General features: G+C 35.9%; 1 protein-coding gene across 15 annotated transcripts in view; it reads right to left on the bottom strand.

Annotated features, from left to right (window-relative positions):
* CCDC7 (coiled-coil domain containing 7) overlaps positions 1-20,852 on the bottom strand; it is a 275,288-nt gene that overhangs the window by 73,462 nt on the left and 180,974 nt on the right. For all 15 annotated transcript variants that reach the window (XM_070800783.1, XM_070800790.1, XM_070800784.1 and 12 more), the window contains 3 exons: positions 16,659-16,769; positions 15,693-15,824; positions 5,503-5,601 (listed from right to left, as the gene is read on the bottom strand). In XM_070800783.1, coding sequence (XP_070656884.1) covers positions 5,503-5,601; positions 15,693-15,824; positions 16,659-16,769 — 342 coding nt within the window. The remainder of the gene's footprint in view (positions 1-5,502; positions 5,602-15,692; positions 15,825-16,658; positions 16,770-20,852) is intronic.

Genomic DNA, 20,852 nt, shown 5'->3' on the forward strand with positions numbered 1-20,852 from the left:
TGAAGTAATTATGACTAATATGCTAAAAGTTTTTGTAGAAAACGAGACAATATATAAAAGCAGAAGAGTAATGTAAGAAGAAATACGGAAGCTCTAAGAAAAAAATCACAAGGAAATGTTAAATATCTAAAATATTGCAACAGAAGTGTAGAATGTCTTTGATGTGTTCATTAGTAGACTGGAACACAGTCAAGGAAAGTCTCAGTGAGCTTAACGATATGACATTAGAAACTTTCCAAATTGAAAAGAGAAGCTAAATGGAAAAAAAGGAACAGGATATCAGAGATCTTTTGGACAATTACAAAAGGCATAACACACACATAATGAGGATACCAGAAGGAGAAGAAACAATGCAACAGAAGAGATATTTAAACAATGGCAGAGAATTTTCCAACATTAATGACATTCAAATCAGCGAGCATAGGAATTCAGAGAACACCAAAAAAGATAAATGCAAAAATATCAACACCTATTCATATCATATTCAAAATGCAGAAAAAATCAAAGACAAAGAGAAAATCTTAAAAGACTTCAGGGAAAAACAAAAACAAAATAGAAATATATCTTATCTGTACAGGGATAAGGATAAAAATATCTTTTACTTCTCATCAAACTGTGCTAGCAAGAAGAGAATGGAGAGAAATGTAAAGCATCTAAAGAAAACATATCAACCAACCTATAATTTTATTAATTTGAGACAAGGCAGACTTCAGAGCAAGGAAAATTACCAGAAATAAAGAGAGCCCTACATGATAATAAAGGGGGTCAATATCTAAGAAAACATAAGAATCCTCAATGAGTATGCACCTAACAACAGAGCAACAAAATACATGAGGCAAAAATAGAACTGCAAGGAGAAACTGACAAATGTATTACATGTGCTGTTTTCAATACCATCTTATCAGTAACTGACAGATACAACAGGCTGAAAATCCATACCTTAACAAATTTAAAAGAACAAAAGTCATGTGAAATATACTTTCAGATCACAATAGATTTAAGCTCTATGATTCCAATGCAAAAACTAGATAAATATCTCTCACAAATAAGATGCAAAAATCCTCCACAAAATAATAACCAATGATGTGAAGCAATGTATATAAATGATTCTATATCATGACCAAGGAGGATTTATTCCAGGTATACAATGCTGACTCAATATATAAAATCAATTAATGTAGCTCATCACATCAAAAGACAAAAGAAAAAAATCATTTGATCAATCAGAGATGCAAAAAATTATTTAAAAAAATCTAAACCCTGTTCATGATAAAAACTCTAAGCAAACCAAGAATAGTGGGAACTTCCTCAATTTGATAAATAACATCTACCAAAACCCAACAGATAACATCACACTTAACAGTGGAAAACTAAATGCTATCATTATCATCTCAGGATAAATCAAGGATGTCTCTTCTCACAACTCCTACCCAGCATCATAGTGAAGTGAAAATGAAAGTCACTCAGTTGAGTCCAACTCTTTGCAACCCCGTGGACTATAGAGTCCATTGAATTCTCCAAGCCAGAATACTGGAGTGGGTAGCCTTTCCCTTCTCCAGGGGATCTTCCCAACCTAGGGATCAAACCCAGGTCTCCTGTATTGCAGGCAGATTCTTTACCAGCTGAGCCATAAGGGAAGCCCCAAAATACTGGAGTGAGTAGCCTATCCCTTCTCCAGGGGATCTTCCTGACGCAGGATTCTTTACCAACTGAGCTATCAGGGAAGCCCTATCATAGTGAAAGTCCCAGCTAATGTAATAAATCAAGAAAAGGACATAAAAAGTATATAACTTGAGAAAATTAAACAAAACTCTTCTTGTTAAATAACAACAGCAACAACACTCCTGGAATTATAAGCTGGCTATAGCAAGGTTTCCAGATACACATTAATATACACAAGTCAACTGATTTCTCGTATATCAACAGTGAACAGGTGAAATTTGAAATTGACCACAATACCACTCATATTAGCATCAGTAATGAAATCTAACATACATAAAGGAGCCATCAAAGATTTAGAGATTTTTCCATTTTCATGGACAGGAAGTTTCAATATTGTTAAACTGTCAGCTCTTTCCAAATTGATTCAGTGCAATCCCAATCAAAATCCCAACAAGTTATTTTGTGGATATTGATAAACTAATTCTAAACTTTATATGGAAAAGCAAAATACCTACATTAGCTGACACAATATTGAAGAAAAACAAGGTGAGAGGACTGATGCCACCCAACTTCAAGACTTACTAAAAGCTATAGAAATCAAAATAATCGGTGAAAGAACAGTCAAATATGTCAAGATAACAGAACAAAGAGATATAGACCTATACAAATACAGTCAATAATTTCTGAAAGAAAAGCAAAAGCTTTTCAATGGAGAAAGGATTGTTTTTTCAACAAATAGTACGGACACAAAGGGACAGCCAAATGTTAAAAAAAAAAGTGAATCTAGACACAGACGTCACACCTTACTAAGAATTAACACAGAATGGATCATAGACCTAAATGTAAAATACAAACCTATAAATGTCCTAGAAGGTAACACAGATGAACATTTTGGGGATCTCAAGTTTGGTGTTGACTTTTCAGGTAGAACACCAAAATCACAATCCAAAAAAAAAAATTGATAAGTTGGACTTTATTAAGAAAAATATACATATGACTTATGTTCTGTGAAAGACACTGTTAAGAGAGTGATAATACAAGTCAGAGGCTGGGAAAAAATATTCCCACAACATATATCTGAAAAAAGATTTGTTATCTAGAACATAAAAAACTCTTAAAACTCCACAATTAGAAAAGAACACAATTATAACATGGGCAAAAAAGTGAACAGATATTTTATCAAGCAAGTCATTTAGATGGCAAATAAGAATATGAAAAGATGTTCTCTCTCTCTCTATATATATATCATAAAGGAACTGAGAGTTAAAAGAACAGTGCGATATCACTACATCAGTTCAGTTAAGTCACTCAGTCATGTCTGACTCTTTGCGACCCCCTGAATTGCAGCACACCAGGCCTCCCCGTCCATCACCAACTCTCGGAGTTCACCCAAACTCATGTCCATCGAGTCGGTGATGCCATCCAGCCATCTCATCCTCTGTCGTCCCCTTCTCCTCCTGCCCCCAATCCCTCCCAGCATCAGAGTCTTTTCCAATGAGTCAACTCTTCGAATGATGTGGACAAAGTACTGGAGTTTCAGCTTTAGCATCATTCCCTCCAAAGAAATCCCAGGACTGATCTCCTTCAGAATGGACTGGTTGGATCTTCTTGCAGTCCAAGGGACTCTCAAGAGTCTTCTCCAACACCACAGTTCAAAAGCATCAATTCTTTGGCACTCAGCCTTCTTCATAGTCCAACTCTCACATCCATACATGACCATTGGAAAAACCACAGCCTTGACTAGACAGATCTTTGTTGGCAAAGTAATGTCTCTGCTTTTGAATATGCTATCTAGGTTGGTCATAACTTTCCTTCCAAGGAGCAAGCGTCTTTTAATTTCATGGCTGCGATTACCATCTGCAGTGATTTTGGAACCCCCCAAAATTAAGTCTGACACTGTTTCCACTCTTTCCCCATCTGTTTGCCATGAAGTGATGGAACCAGATGCCATGATCTTAGTTTTCTGAATGTTGAGCTTTAAGCCAACTTTTTCACTCTCTACTTTCACTTTCATCAAAAGGCTCTTTAGTTCCTCTTCACTTTCTGCCATAAGGGTGGTATCATCTGCATATCTGAGGTTATCGATATTTCTCCCAGCAATCTTGATTCCAGCTTGTGCTTCTTCCAGCCCAGTGTTTCTCATGATGTACTCTGCATATAAGTTAAATAAGCAGGGTGACAATGTACAGCCTTGACGTACTCCTTTTCCTATTTGGAACCAGTCTGTTGTTCCATGTACAGTTCTAACTGTTGCTTCCTGATCTGCATATAGGTTTCTCAAAAGGCAGGTCACGTGGTCTGGTATTCCCATCTCTTTCAGAATTTTCCACAGTTTATTGTGATCCACACAGTCAAAGTCTTTGGCATAGTCAATAAAGCAGAAATAGATGTTTTCCTGGAACTCTCTTGCTTTTTCGATGATTCAGCAGATGTTGGCAATTTGATCTCTGGTTCCTCTGCCTTTTCTAAAACCAGCTTGAACATGTGGAAGTTCATGGTTCATGTATTGCTGAATCCTGGCTTGGAGAATTTTGAGCATTACTGTACTAGCATGTGAGATGAGTGCAAAGCAAATACAACACCCAGTTGTGTATGTGACTGGTGATAGAAGCAAGGTCCGATGCTGTAAAGAGCAATATTGCATAGGAACCTGGAATGTTAGGTCCATGAATCAAGGCAAATTGGAAGTTGTCAAACATGATATTGCAAGAGTGAACGTTGACATTCTAGGAATCAGCAAACTAAAATGGACTGGAATGGGTGAATTTAACTCAGATGATCATTATATCTACTACTGCGGGCAGGAATCCCTCAGAAGAAATGGAGTGGCCATCATGGTCAACAAAAGAGTCTGAAATGCAGTACTTGGATGCAATCTCAAAAACGACAGAATAATCTCTGTTCGTTTCCAAGGCAAACCATTCAATATCACAGTAATCCAAATCTATGCCTCAACCAGTAACGCTGAAGAAGCTGAAGTTGAACAGTTCTATGAAGACCTACAAGACCTTTTAGAACTAACACCCAAAAGAGATATCACTACATAACTATAGCTAAAATCCAAATGCTGAAAACAACAAATGATCTCAGAAATTTGGAGCAATGGGAAACTTGATTTGTAGCTGGGAGGAAAGCAAAACACTACAGCCACTTTGAGGATGGTTTAGCAGTTTACAAAGTTAATAGTTTTATCATATAATTTAGCAACCATATGAAAATTTATGTTGCCACAAAAGTTATGTAGTATTCAGCAGGTGTTGTTTGTACACAATTAATAAAGAAACTGTTTGGCTTTCCTTTTGGTTTAGGATCATTATGACAAAAACTACTGACATCATACAATATACCATGAACTTCTGTCTGAACTGTTTACGGAAGACAGAAGACTGTATACAGAAGACTGTATAAATACTTATCATAAGAAAGCAAATATGGCTGTACTATTATCAGATAAAATAAATATAAAGGCAAAAAATGTATTCTTAGAGATAAAGGATATACTTTTATAGAGATGAAGGCTCATGTTTACCAGGTAAATATACAAGTTTAAATTCATACACATTTAATAACATCATTTCCAAATATATAAACCAATCTGGCAAAAAACTACCTGGAAACACAAAGATATCCATAATCATAGAAGGAAAATTTAACATACATCTCTTAGTAACACAGAATAAACAGAACTTCAATTAAAGAAGAACTGAACAACACAGTAAATATATGATGTAACAGATCTATACAAAAGATATGATTAAACATTCACAAACCTAAGACAGAGGATTTTTTGCTTTTTACTTTAATTAAAAATAAATTAATATTGAAATTTATCAGACTTACTATTCAGAGTTTCCATTTTGCCAGCTCTAAGTTTCTCAGTTTGAGACTGGCTTTTTGATCCAACTTCATCCTCAGATGATATGTCTCTTGCTTTCTGAGCTGCAAGAAAGATGTTTTTAATCCATTAAGTAGAGAACTGGATTTACTGAAAATCCTCTGTAATTCAAACACACTTCAATTATCCAGGAATATTTCTTCTCATAGTTTGAAACAATAAAGTCAAATACCACATTATTGAGATAGTGAATTATAGAGTAAGTATGTGAAATGTAGAGAGATGTGAAAAGTAGAGAGAATAGTTTTATGAGGTATTTACAATTTAGGGTTAAATGTGATTTTTTTTTAATTTGATTTTATTTTTAAGCTTTACAATATTGTATTAGTTTTGCCAAATATCGAAATGAATCCACCACAGGTATACCCGTGTTCCCCATCCTGAACCCTCCTCCCTCCTCCCTCCCCTCCCCTCCCTCTGCGTCATCCCAGTGCACCAGCCCCAAGCATCCAGCACTGTGCATCGAACCTCGACTGGCAACTTGTTTCATACATGATATTATACATGTTTCAATGCTATTCTCCCAAAACTCCCCACCCTCTCCCTCTCCCACAGAGTCCATAAGACTGATCTATACATCGGTGTCTCTTTTGCTGTCTTGTACACAGGGTTATTGTTACCATCTTTCTAAATTCCACATATATGCGTTAGTAAACTGTATTGGTGTTTTTCTTTCTGGCTTACTTCACTCTGTATAATAGGCTCCAATTTCATCCATCTCATTAGAACTGATTCAAATGTATTCTTTTTAATGGCTGAGTAATACTCCATTGTGTATATGTACCACAGCTTTCTTATCCATTCATCTGCTGATGGGCATCTAGGTTGCTTCCATGTCCTGGCTATTATAAACAGTGCTGCGATAAACATTGGGGTACACGTGTCTCTTTCCCTTCTGGTTTCCTCAGTGTGTATGCCCAGCAGTGGGATTGCTGGATCATAAGGCAGTTCTATTTGCAGTTTTTTAAGGAATCTCCACACTGTTCTCCATAGTGGCTGTACTAGTTTGCATTCCCACCAACAGTGTAAGAGAGTTCCCTTTTCTCCACACCCTCTCCAGCATTTATTGCTTGTAGACTTATGGATTGCAGCCATTCTGACTGGCGTTAAATGGTACCTCATAGTGGTTTTGATTTGCATTTCTCTGATAATGAGTGATGTTGAGCATCTTTTCATGTGTTTGTTAGCCATCTGTATGTCTTCTTTGGAGAAATGTCTATTTAGTTCTTTGGCCCATTTTTTGATTGGGTCATTTATTTTTCTGGAGTTGAGCTGTAGGAGTTGCTTGTATATTTTTGAGATTAGTTGTTTGTCCGTTGCTTCATTTGCTATTATTTTCTCCCATTCTGAAGGCTGCCTTTTCACCTTGCTAATAGTTTCCTTTGTTGTGCAGAAGCTTTTAAGTTTAATTAGGTCCCATTTGTTTATTTTTGCTTTTATTTCCAATATTCTGGGAGGTGGATCATAGAGCATCCTGCTGTGATGTATGTCGGAGAGTGTTTTGCCTATGTTCTCCTCTAGGAGTTTTATAGTTTCTGGTCTTATGTTGAGATCTTTAATCCATTTTGAGTTTATTTTTCTGTATGGTGTTAGAAAGTGTTCTAGTTTCATTCTTTTACAAGTGGTTGACCAGCTTTCCCAGCACCACTTGTTAAAGAGATTGTCTTTAATCCATTGTATATTCTTGCCTCCTTTGTCAAAGATAAGGTGTCCATATGTGCGTGGATTTATCTCTGGGCTTTCTATTTTGTTCCATTGATCAATATTTCTGTCTTTGTGCCAGTACCATACTGTCTTGAAAACTGTGGCTTTGTAATAGAGCCTGAAGTCAGGTAGGTTGATTCCTCCCATTCCATTCTTGTTTCTCAAGATAGCTTTGGCTATTCGAGGTTTCTTGTATTTCCATACAAATTGTGAAATTATTTGTTCTAGCTCTGTGAAGAATACCGTTGGTAGCTTGATAGGGATTGCATTGAATCTATAAATTGCTTTGGGTAGTATACTCATTTTCACTATATTGATTCTTCCAATCCATGAACATGGTATATTTCTCCATCTATTAGTGTCCTCTTTGATTTCTTTCACCAGTGTTTTATAGTTTTCTATATATAGGTCTTTAGTTTCTTTAGGTAGATATATTCCTAAGTATTTTATTCTTTCCGTTGCAATGGTGAATGGAATTGTTTCCTTAATTTCTCTTTCAGTTTTCTCATTATTAGTGTATAGGAATGCAAGGGATTTCTGTGTGTTGATTTTATATCCTGCAACTTTACTATAATCATTGATTAGTTCTAGTAATTTTCTGGTGGAGTCTTGAGGGTTTTCTATGTAGAGGATCATGTCATCTGCAAGTAGTGAGAGTTTTACTTCTTCTTTTCCAATTTGGATTCCTTTTATTTCTTTTTCTGCTCTGATTGCTGTGGCCAAAACTTCCAAAACTATGTTGAATAGTAATGGTGAAAGTGGGCACCCTTGTCTTGTTCCTGACTTTAGAGGAAATGCTTTCAATTTTTCACCATTGAGGATAATGTTTGCTGTGGGTTTGTCATATATAGCTTTTATTATATTGAGGTATGTTCCTTCTATTCCTGCTTTCTGGAGAGTTCTTATCATGAATGGATGTTGAATTTTGTCAAAGGCTTTCTCTGCATCTATTGAGATAATCATATGGTTTTTGTTTTTCAATTTGTTAATGTGGTGTATTACATTGATTGATTTGGAGATATTGAAGAATCCTTGCATCCCTGGGATAAAGCCCACTTGGTCATGGTGTATGATCTTTTTAATGTGTTGTTGGATTCTGATTGCTAGAATTTTGTTAAGGATTTTTGCATCTATGTTCATCAGTGATATTGGCCTGTAGTTTTCTTTTTTTGTGGGATCTTTGTCAGGTTTTGGTATTAGGGTGATGGTGGCCTCATAGAATGAGTTTGGAAGTTTACCTTCCTCTGCAATTTTCTGGAAGAGTTTGTGTAGGATAGGTGTTAGCTCTTCTCTAAATTTTTGGTAGAATTCAGCTGTGAAGCCGTCTGGACCTGGGCTTTTGTTTGCTGGAAGATTTTTGATTACAGTTTCAATTTCCATGCTTGTGATGGGTCTGTTAAGATTTTCTATTTCTTCCTGGTCCAGTTTTGGAAAGTTGTACTTTTCTAAGAATTTGTCCATTTCTTCCACGTTGTCCATTTTATTGGCATAGAATTGTTGATAGTAGTCTCTTATGATCCTTTGTATTTCTGTGTTGTCTGTTGTGATCTCTCCATTTTCATTTCTAATTTTGTTGATTTGATTTTTCTCCCTTTGTTTCTTGATGAGTCTGGCTAATGGTTTGTCAATTTTATTTATCCTTTCAAAGAACCAGCTTTTGGCTTTGTTGATTTTTGCTATGGTCTTTTTTGTTTCTTTTGCATTTATTTCTGCCCTAATTTTTAAGATTTCTTTCCTTCTACTAATCCTGGGGTTCTTCATTTCTTCCTTTTCTAGTTGCTTTAGGTGTAGGGTTAGGTTATTTATTTGACTTTTTTCTTGTTTCTTGAGGTATGCCTGTATTGCTATGAACTTTCCCCTTAGGACTGCTTTTAAAGTGTCCCACAGGTTTTGAGTTGTTGTGTTTTCATTTTCATTAGTTTCTATGTAAATTTTGATTTCTTTTTTGATTTCTTCTGTGATTTGTTGGTTATTCAGCAGGGTGTTGTTCATCCTCCATATGTTGGAATTTTTAATAGTTTGTCTCCTGTAATTGAGATCTAATCTTACTGCATTGTGGTCAGAAAAGATGCTTGGAATGATTTCTATTTTTTTGAATTTACCAAGGCTAGATTTATGGCCCAGGATGTGATCTATCCTGGAGAAGGTTCCATGTGCGCTTGAGAAAAAGGTGAAATTGTTTTGGGATGAAATGTCCTATAGATATCAATTAGGTCTAACTGGTCTATTGTATCATTTAACGTTTGTGTTTCCTTGTTAATTTCCTGTTTAGTTGATCTATCCATAGGTGTGAGTGGGGTATTAAAGTCTCCCACTATTATTGTGTTATTGTTAATTTCTCCTTTCATACTTGTTAGCATTTGTCTTACATATTGTGGTGTTCCCGTGTTGGGTGCATATATATTTATAATTGTTATATCTTCTTCTTGGATTGATCCTTTGATCATTATGTAGTGACCATCTTTGTCTCTTTTCACAGCCTTTGTTTTAAAGTCTATTTTATCTGATGTGAGTATTGCTACTCCTGCTTTCTTTTGGTCCCTATTTGCATGGAAAATCTTTTTCCAGCCCTTCACTTTCACCCTGTTTTGAGATGGGTCTCTTGTAGACAACATATGTACGGGTCTTGTTTTTGTATCCATTCAGCCAGTCTTTGTCTTTTGGTTGGGGCATTCAACCCATTTACATTTAAGGTAATTACTGATAAGTATGATCCCGTTGCCATTTACTTTATTGTTTTGGGTTCGAGTTTATACACTGTTTTTGTGTTTCCTGTCTAGAGAATATCCTTTAGTATTTGTTGGACAGCTGGTTTGGTGGTGCTGAATTCTCTCAGCTTTTGCTTGTCTGAGAAGCTTTTGATTTCTCCTTCATATTTGAATGAGATCCTTGCTGGGTACAATAGTCTGGGCTGTAGGTTATTTTCTTTCATCACTTTAAGTATGTCTTGCCATTCCCTCCTGGCTTGAAGAGTTTCTATTGAAAGATCAGCTGTTATCCTAATGGGAATTCCCTTGTGTGTTATTTGTTGTTTTTCCCTTGCTGCTTTTAATATTTGTTCTTTGTGTTTGATCTTTTTAAATTTGATTAATATGTGTCTTGGGGTGTTTTGCCTTGGGTTTATCCTGTTTGGGACTCTCTGGGTTTCTTGGACTTGGGTGATTATTTCCTTCCCCATTTTAGGGAAGTTTTCAACTTTTATCTCCTCAAGTATTTTCTCATGGTCTTTCTTTTTGTCTTCTTCTTCTGGGACCCCTATGATTCGAATGTTGTAGCGTTTAATATTGTCCTGGAGGTCTCTGAGATTGTCCTCATTTCTTTTAATTCGTTTTTCTTTTATCCTCTCTGATTCATTTATTTCTACCATTCTATCTTCTAATTCACTAATCCTAGCTTCTGCCTCTGTTATTCTACTATTTGTTGCCTCCAGAGTGTTTTTAATTTCATTTATTGCATTATTCATTTTATATTGACTCTCTTTTATTTCTTCTAGGTCCTTGTTAAACCTTTCTTGCATCTTCTCAATCTTTGTCTCCAAGATATTTATCTGTGATTCCATTTTGATTTCAAGATTTTGGATCAATTTCACTATCATTATTCGGAATTTTTCATCAGGTAGATTCTCTATCTCTTCCTCTTTTGTTTGGTTTGGTGGGCATTTATCCTGTTCTTTTATCTGCTGGGTATTCGTCTGTCTCTTCATCTTGTTTAAATTACTGAGTTTGGGGTGTCCTTTCTGTATTCTGGCTAAATGTGATATTTTCTTAACCGATATGGGTGAGAAAAAAAACAAATGATAAACAGTATATTTAAATATTTAGAAGATTTATACTGGATTAAAAAATAACTAATTAGGATTTCCCTGGTGGCACAGTGCATAAGAATCTGCCTGCCAATGTAGGGGACATCGGTTCAAACCCTGATCCGGGAAGATTCCACAAACGGTGGAGCAACTAAGCCCATGCACCACAACTGCTGAAGCCTGCATGCCCTAGAGCCAGCAAGTTGCAACTACTGAGGCCTCTGTGCCTAGAGCCTGTGCTCAGCAACGAGAAGCTATCACAAAGAGAAGCCTATGCACCACAACGAGAGAGTAGCTCCTGCTCTCCGCAACTAGAAAATCCCGAGTGCAACAATGAAGATTCAATATAAATAAATACAGCAGTGTGCACATGTAAAATAAAAAAAGAAAACATTGCTGAAAAAAATTAGGGAAGGTTTAAACAAATAGAGAAATATATTTAAAAACCAAAAAAAATCCAAAAACCAAACAAAAATTAGCAATTATATACAACTAAATCATAATATGAAAAGGTTAAGAATAAAGGGATAAAAAATCATTCCATGCAAATAGTTATATAAAGATACTATGCTAACATCAGATAAAATAAAGGTACAAAAAATTACTACAAAATGTCCATCATAAAGACAGAATTTCAGTTCACTAAGAACATATAACAAATTAAAATCTGCATATTTATTATACATACTTGTATGTAATATATCACCTATATATATGACATAGATCATGCATCTGTATTTTTATATATAATAAAGCTTTAGAAACATAAAATTGAAATTGATGGAACAAAGAGTAATGGAAAAATAAACACAGTAGTTGAATTTAACATACCTTTCTCACAAATGATAAAATAAACATAGAACTTCAATGAAATTAAGAAGGTAAAAACATCATAGTTAATCAACTTCACCTAATGGAGAACATACATACACAAACATGTATATGTTATGTATATGTGTGCATATAAGTACATATGATACATATATAGCATATATTCCTGTGATCACCTGAATAAATATTAAAGAACTGGAGAAAATTAATTAAAAATCAGTATATGATATTCTTACTACAAAGCCTCACTTTTCTGGCAGTTCCAAGTGTCTTAATTCGAGATGAGTTTTATAAGATTTAAACTTTTTCTTTAGGTGTAAGATTTCATCTGACATCTCATCCATTTTCTCAGCTACAAGTATAGAGGCTCTTAATCCAGTAAAAAGTAAAACAGCTGGACTGTGAAATCTTTGGATTATTAATGTATACCAAGAACTTAAAGTTTCCATCCAATTTTACAAGTAAATACACACAATTTAAACAAATGATCAAACCATCCTCCCCTTGCCCACCCCATCCTCTAACTGATAACGCATTTTCAAAATGGACTATGAAATTAAGTATAAAATCATCAGAGTGGTTTCCTTAAAGTATGTGGAAGACTTGTTACAGCATACAACACTTAAAAAGTTGTAATTAGACTTTATTGTACTAAGGATAGTCATATTTAAAAATACTTTAAAACTTTTAACAACATATACAACGGGTTTAAAAGTTAAACTGATTAAAAAGTAGTAATTCCAAAATAAGGAAAGAAACAGAAACCGGAATCAGGTGCAAAAATTAGAAAGCACCCAAAAAAGGAAATACTCACAATTTAAATATATTAGTAAGTACAATAATTATAAGTGGATTACATGTTTTTGGGCTAGACAATGACAGTCACACTGGATTTATAAGCAATTTAACTATAATCTATAAGTGATGTCACTGGTTTATAAGAATATAGAAACTGGAAAATAAAGAGGTGAAAAAAGATATGCAAATATGAACCAAAAGAAATCTGTAGTAGTTATATCAACGTCATACAAACTAAGATTTTAATCAAAAGATCTTACTGGAGACAGACTAAGATGGTACTGTTTATAAAAAGAAAACATTGAGTCCATAAGGACTATCAGACATTTTTATTTGTATGCTTCTAACAACACAGACAGTATAAGGAAAAAGGACAATACTACAAAAATAGGTAAATCCACAATCATAGTGGGAGAATTCAGTACAGACATTGCTCCATAATGGATATAAGAAACAAAATTTGAAGAAGTCAAGAAATAGGAGTTTAAATAACACAATAAAACCTTGACTTTGATGCCTGTAAGCTCACACATTCATGAACATAATTCTGCTTAAAACAATTAAAACGCAAAATAATTTAATAACATTCATAGTAATATTTACTACTGAGTCTTTTCGTTCTAACAGTACCAAGTGTCAGGCAAAAGATTTTCATTTGATACCTCATTAATTTTCTGGGCTTTAGGAAGAATGGCTCATAAAAACACTAAATAGAGAATCAGAAATCTGCAGTGGAACCTCTAGATTTACAATTTATGTTAGTTATCCTACAATATTGTACTTTATCTTTAAATGATATAAACAAATCATTGTCTATTTGAAGTGCAAATATCATGTGAATATGTTTTTCACACATGTATATGAAGCAGTCATTACTTTCCAGATATACAGATGCATCAAATATATTTAAAGCAACAGTTAGAACTGGACACGGAACAACAGACTGGTTCCAAATAGGGAAAGGAGTACATCAAGTCTGTATATTGTCGCCCTGCTTATTTAACTTATATGCAGAGTACATCATGAGAAACACTGGGCTGGATGAAGTACAAGCTGGAATCAAGACTGCCGGGGGAAATATCAATAACCTCAGATATGCGGATGATACCACCCATATGGCAGAAAGTGAAGAACTAAAGAGCATCCTGATGAAAGCGAGAGAAGACAGTGAAAAAGTTGGCTTAAAGCTCAACGAATGAAGATCATGGCATCCGGTCCCATAACTTCATGGCAAATGGACAGGGAAACAGTGGAAACAGTGATAGACTTTATGTTTTTGGGCTCCAAAATCATTGCAAACGGTGACTGCAGCCAAGAAATTAAAAGACGCTTACTCCTTGGATGGAAAATTATGACCAACCTAGACAGCTTATTAAAAAGCAGAGACATTACTTCGCTGACAAAGGTCTGTCTAGTCAAAGCTATGGTTTTTCCAGTAGTCATGTATGGATGTAAGAGTTGGACTGTGAAGAAAGCTACATGCCAAACAATTGATGCTTTTGAACTGTGGTGTTGGAGAAGACTCTTGAGAGCCCCTTGGACTGCAAGGAGATCCAACCAGTCCATCCCAAAAGGACTGATGTTGAAGCTGAAACTCCAATACTTTGGCCACCTGATGCAAAGAGCTGACTCACTGGAAAAGACCCTGATGCTGGGAAAGATTGAAGGCAGGAGGAGAAGGGGACGACAGAGGACAAGATGGTTGGATGGCATCACCGACTCAATGGACATGAGTTTGGATCAACTCCGGGAGTTGGTGATGGACAGGAAGGCCTGGTGTGCTGCAGTCCATGGAGTCACAGAGTCGGACGACTGAGCGACTGAACTGAACTGAACAAATAAATTTAATTTGGAAATACTGTTACTATAAACATTATTATAAATACTTACATTTAAAATTATTATTTAGTTTTTTTATAGCATTTGTAGTTTTGAATAAAGCTTAAAATTTTTGGTATTAAATATGGCCAAGGAAAACACATATTATGATAAAGAACATAGTGAAAGACTGAAAGAAATATATCAAATAGGAAAAATAGTGGAATTACACTTAAATATATCAATAATCAGATTATATATGATTGTGAGAGGTAATTAAAAGATCAGGCTGAATTCTATAAGTTTCTTACCAGAAATTCAGCAAAATCACAAAGATACAGGAAAGTATCTTTAAAGTAACAGGAGAGAAAAAAATGTATTGTGCAAATACCAACCAAAAGAAAGTTTGTGGAGCTACACTGATAGCAGATAAGGTAGTTTTAAAGGAAAATAAATAAAAACCATAAAAATAATGAAGTCTCTCCCTTAGGATAAAATGCTCTGTCCCCAAGAATAATTATCACTTTAAAATTTATATGCACAAAAATAATAGAATATCACAAGATATAAACCAAAGCCTGTCACAACTACAAGAATAGAGAAATCCACAAAGTGTAATATATAACACATTTAATTCAGTGATTACAAATTGCTAAGTCACTTCAGTCATGTCTGACTCTGTGCGACCCCATAGACGGCAGCCCACCAGGCTCCCCCGTCCCTGGGATTTTCCAGGCAAGAACACTGGAGTGGATTACAAAAGAAAGAGATAAATCATCAATAAAAATCTGAAGTACAATGAGAATGTACAATGGGCATTGGCAAAGTACAAAGTACAATGGGCTTCTTGGGTAGCTCAGTCAGTAGAGTCTCACTGCAATACAGAAGATCTGGGTTCAATCCCTGGGTTGGGAAGATCCCCTGGAGAAGGAAATCGTAACCCATTCTGGTATTCTTGCCTGGAGAATCCCTTGGACAAAGGAGCCTGGCAGGCTGCAGCCTACAGGGTCGCAAGAGTCGGACACGACTGAACAACTAAGCGCAGAGTGCGCACATTCAGCGCTGGGCACAATGAGAGCAATTACTAAATAAGCAAATGGTTGAAGATATATTCATAAACAAAAAACAGCATTCTGAAATTAATTACATACAAGTTTATAAGATTTATGCTTAATTACTTACCATCAAGATTCTCCTTTTTGATAGCTCTAGGTTTCTGAGTTTGGGATTGCTTTCTTGAAAACAAATCCTTCTTCTCAGGATGTAGATTTTCAACTGTTATCATATCATTTTTCTGGTTTTGAAAAGGATATGCTAGGTAGAAAAACATACATGTATAATGGAACTTCTGGATATGCCAAATAATCAAATTTTCTTTGCATAGAGCTGACCTAAGAAACATCATGTGAATATTTGTCATGAGTGTGTGAAAGCAGTTTTGTTACTGAGTGACCAACCTAGATAGCATATTGAAAAGCAGAGATATTACTTTGCCAACAAAGGTCCGTCTAATCAAGGCTATGGTTTTTCCAGTGGTCATGTATGGATGTGAGAGTTGGACTATGAAGAAAGCTGAGCACCGAAGAATTGATGCTTTTGAACTGTGGTGTTGGAGAAGACTCTTGAGAGTCCCTTGGACTGCAAGGAGATCCAACCAGTCCATCCTAAAGGAGATCAGTCCTGGATGTTCATTGGAAGGACTGATGCTGAAGCTGAAACTCCAAAATTTTGGCCACCCCATGCGAAGAGTTAACTGATTGGAAAAGACCCTGATGCTGGGAGGGATTGGGGGCAGGAGGAGAAGGGGACGACAGAGGATGAGATGACTGGATGGCATCACCGACTCAATGGACATGAGTTTGGGTGAACTCCAGGAGTTGGTGAGGGACAGGGAGGCCTGGCGTGCTGTGATTCATGGGGTCGCAAAGAGTTGGACACAACTGAGTGACTGAACTGAACTGAATTATTAACTGTGCAAATACCAAGAAAACGGTATCATTACTTTTGCCATTGTTCTCAAATTATATTAGGTCATTCATTTTGACTTCTATAAAATATATGCTCAAATACATATTCATGAACCAAAGGAAAAAAAATCTTCTGATGAGTTTAAAATCATTTAACATTTCCTTTAATTATTATACTTACTATAGCGTCTTTCCTCTTGAGAAGCTATCTCTTTCTTCACTTGCTTTTGGGGTTTTGAAACTAAATCTTCATTCACAAGCAGAGGATTTTGACCTGATGCTCCAAAATAACCTACATAAAAACATGCATTTAGTCTATTACATGGAAAAATACAACTATTGGGCCATCTTTAGATTTCAAATTTATAATAAGGGTACAGTAGAATTTTCTCTCATTTTTATGAAGTCATAAGTCATTAATTAATACTATAATGCTAGATCTGTCCTAAAACTAGATGATGTTGAAGCTATCTCATTATATAAATTTTCCTAAGCAGCAAGTATATTTTATTTTATTTATTCTTTTTTTGGAGGGGAAATTGGCTTTTTTAAAAAAATACATTTATTTTAATTGGAGGCTAATTACTTTACAACATTGTAATGGTTTTCCATACATTGACATAAATCTGCCATGGGTGTACATGTGGTCCCCATCCTGAACCACCCTCCCACCTCCCTCCCCATCCCATCCCTCTGGGTCGTCTCAGTGAAACAGTCCCAAGTACCCTGTCTCATGCATTGAACCTGGACTTGTGATGCATTTCACATATGATAATATACATGTTTCAATGCCATTCTCCCTAATTATCCCACCCTTGCCCTCTCCCACAGAGTCCAAAAGACTGTTCTATGCATCTGTGTCTCTTTTGCTGTCTCGCATATAGGGTTATCGTTACCATCCTTCTAAATTCCATATATATGCGTTAGTATACTGTATTGGTGCTTTCCTTTCTGGCTTACTTCACTCTGTATAATAGGCTCCAGTTTCATCCACCTCATTAGAACTGATTCAAACGTATTCTTTTTAATGGCTGAGTAATACTCCATTGTGTATCTGTACCACAGCTTTCTTACCCATTTGTCTGCCGATGGACATCTAGGTTGCTTCCATGTCCTGGCTATTATAAACAGAGCTACAATGAACATTGGGGTACACGTGTCTCTTTCAATTCTGGTTTCCTCAGTGTGTATGCCCAGTAGTGGAATTGTTGGGTCATATGGCAGTTCTATTTCCAGCTTTTTCAGGAATCCCCACACTGTTCTCCATAGTGGCTGTACTAGTTTGCATTCTCACCAACAGTGTAAGAGGGTTCCCTTTTCTCCACACCCTCTCCAGCATTTATTGCTTGTAGACTTTTGGATAGCAGCCATTCTGACTGGCGTGAAATGGTACCTCATTGTGGTTTTGACTTGCATTTCTCTGCTAATGAGTGATGTTGAGCATCTTTTCATGTGTTTGTTAGCCATCTGTATGTCTTCTTTGTAGAAATGTCTATTTAGTTCTTCGGCCCATTTTTTGATTGGATGGTTTATTTTTCTGGAATTGAGCTGCATGAGCTGCTTGTATATTTTTGAGATTAATTCTTTGTCAGCTGCTTCATTTGCTATTATTTTCTCCCTTTCTGAAGGCTGTCTTTTCACCTTGCTTATGGTTTCCTTTGTTGTGCAAAGGCTTTTAAGTTTAATTAGGCTCCATTTGTTTATTTTTGCTTTTATTTCCATTACTCTGGGAGGTGGGTCATAGAGGATCTTGCTGTGATTTATGTCATAGAATGTTTTGCCTATGTTTTCCTCTAGGAGTTTTATAGTTTCTGGTCTTATGTTTAGATCTTTAATCCATTTTGAATTTATTTTTGTGTATGGTGTTAGAAGTGTTCTAGTTTCATTCTTTTACAAGTGGCTGACCAGTTTTCCCAGCACCACATGTTAAAGAGATTGACTTTTCTCCATTGTATACTCTTGCCTCCATTGTCAAAGATAAGGTGTCCATAGGTGCGTGGATTTATCTCTGGGCTATTTTGTTCCATTGTTCTATATTTCTGTCTTTGTGCCAGTACCATACTGTCTTGATGACTGTGGCTTTGTTGTATAGCCTGAAGTTAGGCAGGTTGATTCCTCCAGTTTCATTTTTCTTTCTCAAGATTGCTTTGGCTATTCAAGGTTTTTTTTTTTTTTGTATTTCCATACAAATTGTGAAATTATTTGTTCTAGTGCTGTGAAAAATACTGTTGGTAGCTTGATAGGGATTGCATTGAATCTATAGATTGCTTTGGGTAGTATAGTCATATTCACTATCTTGATTCTTCTAATCCATGAACATGGTATATTTCTCCATCTATTAGTGTCCTCTTTGATTTCTTTCATCAGTGTTTTGTAGTTTTCTATATATAGGTCTTTTGTTTCTTTAGGTAGATATATTCCTAATATTTAATTCTTTACATTGCAATGGTGAATGGAATTGTTTCCTTAATTTCTCTGTTTTCTCATTGTTAGTGTATAGGAATGCAAGGGATTTCTGTGTGTTAATTTTATATCCTGCAAATTTACTATATTCATTGATTAGCTCTAGTAATTTTCTGGTTTCTAGGGTTTCTGGTTTCCTAGGGTTTTCTATGTAGAGGATCATGTCATCTGCAAACAGTGAGAGTTTTACTTCTTCTTTTCCAATTTGGATTCCTTTTATTTCTTTTTCTGCTCTGATTGCTGTGGCCCAAGCTTCCAAACTGTGTTGAACAGTCGTGGTGAGAGTGAGCACCCTTGTCTTGTTCCTTACTTTAGGGGAAATGCTTTCAATTTTTCACCATTGAGGATAATGTTTGCTGTGGATTTGTCATATATAGCTCTTATTATGTTGAGGTATGTTCCTTCTATTCCTGCTTTTTGGAGAATATTTATCATAAATGGATGTTGAATTTTGTCAAAGGGTTTCTCTGCATCTATTGAGACAATCATATGGTTTTTAGTTTCCAATTTGTTAAAGTGGTGGATTGCATTGATTGATTTGCAGATATTGAAGAATCCTTGTATCCTTGGGATAAAGCCCACTTGGTTATGCTGCTGCTGCTGAGTCACTCAGTCGTGTCCAACTCTGTGCGACCCCATAGACGGCAGCCCACCAGGCTCCCCCGTCCCTGGGATTCTCCAGGCAAGAACACTGGAGTGGGTTGCCATTTCCTTCTCCAATGCATGAAAGTGAAAAGTGAAAGTGAAGTCACTCAGTCGTGTCCGACCCTCAGTGACCCCATGGACTGCAGCCTTCCAGGCTCCTCCATCCATGGGATTTTACAGGCAAGAGTACTGGAGTGGGGTGCCATTGCCTTCTCTGACTTGGTTATGATGTATGATCTTCTTAATATGTTGTCAGATTCTGTTTGCTAGAATTTTGTTAAGGATTTTTGCATCTTTGTACATCAGTGATATTGGCCTGTAGTTTTCTTTTTTTGTGTGGCATCTTTGTCAGGTTTTGGTATTAGGGTGATGGTGGCCTCATAGAATGAGTTTGGGAGTTTACCTTCCTCTGCAATTTTCTGGAAGAGTTTGAGCAGGATAGGTGTTAGCTCTTCTCTAAATTTTTGGTAGAATTCAGCTGTGAAGCCGTCTGGGCCTGGGCTTTTGTTTGCTGGAAGATTTCTGTTTACAGTTTCAGTTTCCGTGCTTGTGATGGGTCTGTTAAGATTTTCTATTTCTTCCTGGTTCATTTTGGAAGGTTGTACTTTTCTAATTTGTCCATTTCTTCCAAGTTGTCCATTTTATTGGCATGTAATTGCTGATAGTAGTCTCTTATGATCCTTTGTACTTCTGTGTTGTCTGTTGTGATCTCTCCATTTTCATTTCTAATTTTGTTGATTTGATTCTTCTCCTTTTGTTTCTTGATGAGTCTGGCTAAAGATTTGTCGATTTTATTTATTTTCTCAAAGAACCAGCTTTTGGCTTTGTTGATTTTTGCTATGGTCTCTTTTGTTTCTTTTGCATTTATTTCTGCCCTAATTTTTAATATTTCTTTCCTTCTGCTAACCCTGGGGTTCTTCATTTCTTCCTTTTCTATTTGCCTTAGGTGTAGAGTTAGGTTGTTTAGTTGACTTTTTTCTTGTTTCTTGAGGTAAGCCTGTATTGTTATGAACCTTCCCCTTAGCACTGTTTTACAGTGTTCCATAGGCTTGGGGTTGTTGTGTTTTCATTTTCATTCATTTCTGTGCATATTTTGATTTCTTTTTTGATTTCTTCTGTGATTTTTTGGTTATTCAGCAGCGTGTTGTTCAACCTCCATATGTTGGAATTTTTAATAGTTTTTCTCCTGTAACTGACATGTAATCTTACTGCATTATGGTCATAAAGATGCTTGGAATGATTTCAATTTTCTTGAATTTACCAAGGC

This window comes from Bos indicus, chromosome 13, assembly GCF_029378745.1.
Source record: "Bos indicus isolate NIAB-ARS_2022 breed Sahiwal x Tharparkar chromosome 13, NIAB-ARS_B.indTharparkar_mat_pri_1.0, whole genome shotgun sequence".
In the NCBI taxonomy this organism is placed as follows: Eukaryota; Metazoa; Chordata; class Mammalia; order Artiodactyla; family Bovidae; genus Bos; species Bos indicus.